The sequence below is a fragment of the Tarenaya hassleriana genome, unplaced genomic scaffold (assembly GCF_000463585.1).
Source record: "Tarenaya hassleriana unplaced genomic scaffold, ASM46358v1 Cleome37, whole genome shotgun sequence".
NCBI lineage: Eukaryota > Viridiplantae > Streptophyta > Magnoliopsida > Brassicales > Cleomaceae > Tarenaya > Tarenaya hassleriana.
The window spans coordinates 978685-986281 of record NW_010966725.1 but is presented as its reverse complement, the minus strand read 5'-3'; the positions used below and the strand labels follow the sequence as shown (position 1 = coordinate 986281).

General features: G+C 37.8%; 2 protein-coding genes and 1 non-coding gene across 3 annotated transcripts in view; 1 reads left to right on the top strand and 2 right to left on the bottom strand.

The window, feature by feature from the left end:
- Positions 1–439, bottom strand: part of LOC104822702 (high mobility group B protein 10) — a 2998-nt gene extending 2559 nt beyond the window's left edge. The window contains exon 1 of the mRNA XM_010554019.2: positions 215–439. Coding sequence (XP_010552321.1) covers positions 215–408 — 194 coding nt within the window. The 5' untranslated portion in view covers positions 409–439. The remainder of the gene's footprint in view (positions 1–214) is intronic.
- Positions 440–1285: 846 nt separating this feature from the next.
- Positions 1286–3258, top strand: LOC104822701 (pentatricopeptide repeat-containing protein At1g55630). Its single transcript, XM_010554018.1, has 2 exons — positions 1286–1366; positions 1498–3258. The coding sequence occupies exon 2, from the start codon at positions 1632–1634 to the stop codon at positions 3093–3095; it is 1464 nt and encodes a 487-aa protein (XP_010552320.1). The 5' UTR covers positions 1286–1366; positions 1498–1631; the 3' UTR covers positions 3096–3258.
- Positions 3259–3355: 97 nt separating this feature from the next.
- Positions 3356–3437, bottom strand: TRNAS-UGA. Its single transcript has one exon. It is a non-coding gene; the product is annotated as a tRNA-Ser (tRNA).
- Positions 3438–7597: the final 4160 nt, after the last annotated feature.

Genomic DNA, 7597 nt, shown 5'->3' with positions numbered 1-7597 from the left:
CGACGCTGGTCGCCAAGCAGAGACAAATAGGAAGAGAATCGGATATATATCTCGATCAGATTAAACAACCAATCAAAATCCACCGCATTCAGGGGAAAATCCGAAGCGAAGAGAACGTAGGGTTTTCATCCACAATCCCAAATAAGTGATCTCAAGAGACAAAAAAAACGCGACAAAAAACCTAAAAGCGAATAAGGGAAAAAGAAGAACTTACTTCAAAGATTTACCGGAGAATCTGAGGAGAGACCGGAGCTTTTCCCAGAAAAGATCGGAGCTGCGAACAAGATCCTCGTACTTAGCAGAAACAGAGAGATCGGAGGACCCGTTGTCGTCGTTGTCTGAGGGATAACCGCCATTAATTTGCTCTACGTGAATTTGAGAGTGCGGTGAAATATCGGTCGACAACATTTTTTTTTTTGGCCCTCTTGGTAAAGGTTCGAGGCGACCATATCTAAGATTAATATTTTTTTAAAATTTAAATTAAAAGAAAAAGAAAGTAGATAAAACCAAATTCACAAAAATTTTAATGATTTTAATTTAATGGGAAGAGAGTTTCCTTTCAATCAATAGATTTTGGGCAATTTATTTATGTTCCCCGAGAAATATCTTCTGTTGGGTGACCCAAATTTCTTATATCCAGACACTGATTTTGTTAAATCTGTTTTTAGTAATAAATCATGTGAAATAAATTTTTTTTTAAAATAAAGGCCTAGATTCAGGGGAAACCTCTTCTTCGCTTGGAGGGTTCATACTTTCCTTGGGCCTAATAGACTTTCTTAATGGGCTTTTTCTTAATTTGGGCCGAATAGTAGAGCCCGCGATTTTCCTGCAATGACCGACAACGCATGAATGTGAATAACCAAGAGTTAAAAGACGATACCTAACCAGCATCGATAGAATTATAATTCCCGTGTCTAAGAGCAAACGCAAATTACGACTTGATGAGGACAAATGGAAAATTTAATAATTTTATGAAATATGCCAAAAACATATATATTTTATTTCCTTCATAATTTTTTTTAAATTTTACATATGTATACACTTATATTATTTATAATCCACTTATATCATACGGTAAATCAAATATACAAAAGATGCGATATATATAAATATAAAAAGATTATTGTCATGATTAGACCCGGGCTATATTAAACTGGATGGGCTGCCTTGTCCGATCCGGCCCACTCTATTGGACAATGAGGATGACGTGAGCTTTTCTTATTGGTTGGACCACCGGAAGTTCAGTGTGGTGCGGAATACCTAAGTTCCCCAGTGTCATCTTCCCCCCCCGTGAAGTGATACAGAACAGCCTCCGACCTGAACTGGATTTCAGTTCGTAAACTAAAAAACTCTGGTCCCTCGTCAGGTAATTCACAGCCCTTCTTCTCTTTTCACCGATACGGTCCCTCTTCAAGTAGAATCTTCAGGCTTCAGCGGGTTAAAAGTTAAAACCCTAGATTCCAATCCAGGAAATTGCCGTTTTGATGGGTTTTTCAGGAATCGGAAATCCGAGGCTTGATGGGTTACACCTAGCGAGGTTTCTCTCTGTTGTTCTGGGTTTCTTAAGCTTGCTTAGATCATTAAGGTTGCAGAGATAATGGGGAGACATCAGTGTTGGATTGAGCTGAAGTATGAACCTCGCACTTCCTTTCGGAAGGAGTGTAATCCTTAACGGTTTTCGCTTTTTTGCCATATCAAGGAAATTTTGCGACAGGAGCTTCGGTGGTGACGAGACAGATAATGGTTTCCATCATTTCGAAGAACCCCTGAACAAAACCTGGGAATTTTTGGACTCTGATGGTGTTTTTGATGAGAAGCTAGGACTGTGTGAACATGAGAGCAGCGACCAAAGAGATTTTTCAGTTAGGAGAAGGTTTTTGGAGAGTGCCAAGCTTGATGCTTCACGGGTTCTCGAGACATTATTGCAAGATGGGCCGGGATTTGATACGAAATCGGCTTTAGACGAGTTGAGTGTTCGAGTCTCGGCTCTTCTCGTAAGACAGGTTCTTCTGGGGATCTTGAGGGCAATAAGTTTTGATAATAAAACCAGATGTGCGAAGCTAGCATATAAGTTCTTCCTATGGTGTAGCCAACAAGAGTGTTTCAGACACACGGCCAACTCATATCACTTACTTATGAAGATATTTGCAGAGTGTGGGGAGTATAAGGCAATGTGGAGGCTGGTTGATGAGATGATCGATGACGGTTACCCGACCACTGCACGGACCTTTAATATATTGATATGTACCTGTGGTGAAGTTGGCGTCGCAAGACAAGTTGTGGAGCAGTTCATCAAATCGAAGAGTTTCAATTTCCGGCCATACAAACATTCGTATAATGCGATTTTGCATTCGTTGCTGGTTATAAGTCAGTGCAGATTGATCGATTGGGTATATCAGCGGATGATAGCAGATGGGTTTTCACCGGATGTTCTGACTTATAACATCATCATGTGTGCAAACTATAGGCTCGGGAAATTAGATCAGTTTTATCGGCTGTTTGAGGAAATGGGTGAAAAAGGGATCACTCCAGATCTCCATACATACAACATTCTCCTCCATTTTTACGGGAGACGAGATAAACCTCTTGCTGCTCTCAACTTGCTGAAGCATATGAGGGAAGTGGGGATCATCCCGGGAGTTCTGCATTTCACCACGTTGATAGACGGCCTGAGTCGGGCAAGAAACTTGGCAGCTTGCAATTACTTTTTCGACGAAATGGCGAAAGCAGGGTTCGTGCCGGATGTGGTCTGCTACACTGTTATGATCACGGGATACATCGCAGCCCGGGAGTTTGAGAAGGCGGAAGAGATGTTCAACGAGATGACGCTCAAAGGGCAGCTGCCTAATGTTTTCACGTACAATTCAATGATCCGAGGGTACTGTGTGGCGAAAAAGTTCAAGGAGGCATGCTCATTGCTGAAGGAGATGAAATCAAGAGGGTGTGAGCCGAATTTCGTCGTGTACAGTACACTGGTGAGTTATCTGAGGGATGCCGGGAGGTTTTGGGAGGCTGACGAGGTAATAAAAGACATGGTGGAGAGAGGAAAGTATGTTCATCTTGTTTCAAAGATGAGAAGATATAGGAGATGTTAAAGCATACATGATTCAATTGGGCCCCTTTGGGGCTCTGAGTTTTGTTTTAGGATCGGTCACAAGTAGAGAGAGAGTATGATTGTTCTTGTGTAACTTCAATTCTTTTTCTCCTTCTCAACAAAGAGTTCTTTCTCAAAGGAACACAAAAACAAAGCTTCATCAATGCTTGGGTTAGTGTCAGATATGTGCCTTGTAGTGTCTGAATCGAAAATCACATCACATGGATCAATGATCATTTACGAGGGAGGAAAAAAAATTGTCGTCGACAGCAGGGTTCGAACCTGCGCGGGCGAAGCCCAACAGATTTCAAGTCTGTCTCCTTAACCACTCGGACATATCGACTTGCTGTTAAAGAATTATAATTATATAAGTATATAAAATACCATAGTAAATAAATAAATAATAAGTAAATCAAAATAAATAAAACTTCCATCGAAGAGAAGCAAATGAAAGGCTTTCATAAAAATTCAACATGGTTAGACTCGAGATATGAATCTTCGGCGCGGGAGTCTGGTCTCGTGCAGAATAAAAGATCCGAGAATGTCATATTGTTGGGAGTAGATACAGATCATCTCTGTGCCGAGATGCAATCGAGAGGGTGTTTATCGAGAGGGTGTTTGTGATGGAAGAGTCATCAAGTCGATTGAATACACCCAACCTGGGTAGTTCAACCGGTGAAATGGAGCGCACAACATCTGTTCCGCCCCGAATTCGAATTCCAGATTGGAGAGGAAGCGCATAATTCAAATCACATGGCTGGCTCCCGGTCCCGATATTAGTTTGGGTCTCGGCCCAGAAAATCCGATTATCCAAAAAAAAAAGACGATTGAATACGAGTACATATGCAAACTTGCGCAGAGACTTCTATGGAGTATAGATTTGAGAATTTGAGGCATGGCTATGGACCAATTCAGGTTTCCTACAGAACTAAACGCGCACACACACACCCAAATGATCATTGCTAGAATTTCTGAATTTCGAAAAACATCAATCAATTTTTTTTTTCTCAAAAAATGAGATAATGAAAGTGAAAGTTGTTTACTTTGTCAAGTCCATTGAGTAAATTTAACAGCATGACTGACTCTCTCCGTGGATTGCTTTCAACGGGGGGACAGTAAATTTCGGTCACAATGGGTCACAGTCGGTCACAACCGGTCACAACCTTCGATCCATGCGATTTTTATTAATTTAATCACTCTACAATGTTACACGTCTCTCATAAACCTATTTTATATTGTTTCGAACATTAAAATATAGTTTTTACTATTTTTATGTTTCAAAGTTGTTATTCCAAATGTATTCCTATATGTTTCATAATGTTTTATGAGTAACTTTGATAAATTTGGTATATTTCATTTACAAACCCCTTAAAATATTTTGAAAATTTTTCATACACGCTATATATTTGATATATAGACTCTGATAAACCATCCCAAAGTTTAAAAACTGAATTTTGACCTAGATTTATCAATACATTTCGGTCACAGGTCACAGTCGGTCACAATGGTCACACAGTGCAAAATTGCACTTCGGTCACATGATCACAGGCTGGTCACAATGGGTCACAACGATGACTCATATGAGTCAACTTATTTAGTGTGTAATAAGAGTCACATATATGCTAAAATAAATAGTAATTATTGGGTAACTATATTTACTCAGAATTATTTTAATACATTATTATACAAAAAATTTTATACATTATTGTACAAACACAATATAACATTATTATACAAATATTTTTGGACATTATTATACAAATTTTTTTAACACATTATTACACAAAATAAAGTACACCATTATTAAATAAATTTTGTCTCTTCATTCCAAATTAGGCGTTCTCTCCGACATTGTCGATGTTAATGTTTCCTTTGAATAATTAATGATGTACTGTATTGATATAATAATGTGTTCATAAATAAGTTCAGATACAAATTAGGCGTTCTCGCCGACAAGTTCATATATAAATTCATATACAAAATAATCAAAAACAAAAAATTAAAGTTCATAATTTAGGATTTTACGAAACAAATAAAAGGGAGTCATAGTTAATGTCCAAACACAAAAAATAAGTCACTTGGTAAAAAAAAAATTCACGTTTTTTTCGTCACCTTGCCATGAACAAATATTGTGGCTGCCAACTACTCATGAATCATGGAGACATTATCGCACATATCAAGGGACATAACGTTTGTTGTTTACCAAGATAAATTGCATCAATATACTTTATTGCAAAAATACCACATTCACAACCGTTATCATTTTGCGGTTTCTCTCTCCTCCTGTTGTAGACGTTCTCCTACCATTCACGTAACACTTTGTCAATATACGATGTTAGGCTTTAAAGACCATGTGACTATGTGACTATGTGACCATGAGACCGTGTGACCACGTGACCATGGGACCGTGTGACCATATGACCTTATCACCCTAATGATCTATGTCAATCATTATCCTAATGGCTCGTGACCCATATGACTATGTGCCCGTATGTAACCTTTATGACCTATCTATTGTGATCCGTATTATTGTTGTAATCCATGAACGATATGCACATTGTTACCTTTGTGCTCTATATGTCCACTTTGACTATTGTGATAGATAACTGTGTGATCTATGACTCAATTATATTCTAAAAACACTTAAACACAGATTTGATATGGATCTATGACAAAGCTTAGTAAATAATTAAAAAAATATATACAAAAAAACGTTAAAACCATCAATATTCATAAAAAGACGGGGATTTTCGACTGCCGCTTATATATTTCTAAGTTTCTGTTTGATTTCATACAGATTTTGCTATGATTTTGTCAAAATTTGAGGAAAAAATCCCAATTTCAGAGGAGAGAGAAAATAATGTAGAGAGAGAAAGCTTCAATCGAAAGAGAAGAATGGAGGAGAGAGAAATCCTAGTTTTGAGGAGAGAGAATACTGATTTTTATTTTAAAAAATAAATATAAAATAATATTATAAGGTTATTTTGGTCAATGTACATTTGAGAGGGTATTTTGGAAGTAAATTTTTTTTTTGGATAGGAGGAGGGTAGATGTAGAAGTCCATTTAGCACATTGAGGGTAAAAGAGATAATCCCCCTGTCCAGCTATGACAACTCTGTAAGGCTAGTTTCGTCATTCTAGTTACCACCGCCCAAAGGCCCAAAAAAGAAAGAAAGAAGTTCAATTCACTTACAGTTCCGTTGCTGAATTTTTTTCCCCGTTCCGTTTTAAAAAAGAGACCCCAAAAACCATCATCCTCTGCGACGCATGTGCACTGACTTCAATACATCTAAAATATCCCAGCCGTTAATTCTACACGAAGGATCCCATTTGATCTCGACGGCCTGTCTACTTTTCTCTCAGTTTTGTCTCGCTTATCTGCTTTTTTTTGTTTGCTTTTTCCAACACCAAGAACTATATATTTTCGAATTAAAACCCTAATTCTTCCTCGTTTCTTCTTCCTTTTTTTTTTTAAATTCCAATTTGATTTTTTTTTTGGTAGTTAGGACAGGGAAATTAAAGGAGCAAAAATCAAACAAAAACTTTTGATCTCCCAGTGTTCCAATTTTCTTTTGTTGCATTGTTTTCCTTCCGACTTTTGGAGTTTATCGTTGCTTTGCTTCGACCATGAACGATCTTCTGAAGGTGAGACTTCTGCGATTGTTTCTCTGTCTTTCCGACATTTGGGTTGTCTTAAATTCTTTATTTTTAGCATTTATTTGAAGTTGTTCGTTCGGAGTTCAATTTTGATCGATCCTCGAGAGAAATGTAGGCGATTGGCAACTGTTAATCGTGGCTACTGAGATGAATTCTTTTTTGTCTGATTCTTGCTGTGATACTTCGGCATTTGTTCGATCTGGGTTGAAAGATATGGATTTGAGTTAACCCTAGTTCCGGAATTTCAGTTTTGGTTCCTGAGAAAAAAGAGATCAAAGGGATAGTTATTGAGAAATTCACTTGCCTCGACCCTCCAATGTGAATGGTTCAGATCTTGAAGATTTTTAATCCAATAGATAGCTTCGCGCTGAAGTTATATCGTTGTAGACCACTTTTATCTGCGATTCTAAGTATTGGTTTCCTGAAGTTTAAATCTAGCTGAAGTGGAGTGGTTCTATTTGCTTATCTTAAGCAAGGAGATCATGGGCCAAGGCTAGAGCCATTTGCGTAGACTGTTGACAAGTAAAACAATGATTTCCACCATTACAATTTAACGACTATAGTCTTCGATAATCTGTATTCGTTTCAGCATCTGATTGTCATTTTCATGTAAAGTTTCCAGTTATAGTGCAGAATGTTAGGCTTCATCCTGATTCTTGGATTTGAATGTTTTCTTGTATCTCTTTCTTGTTTTTCATCCGTCAACAATCAACTCATGGAAGAAAAATCTGATGAACGCACATTAGCTGGGTCGCTAGGCTAGAATAGTGTTTTCGGTTATGGTCTGTGAGAATTCATAGTATTGTCTGGTCGGATTTTCCTTTGTCTTTTGGCTGTAAGCATAGA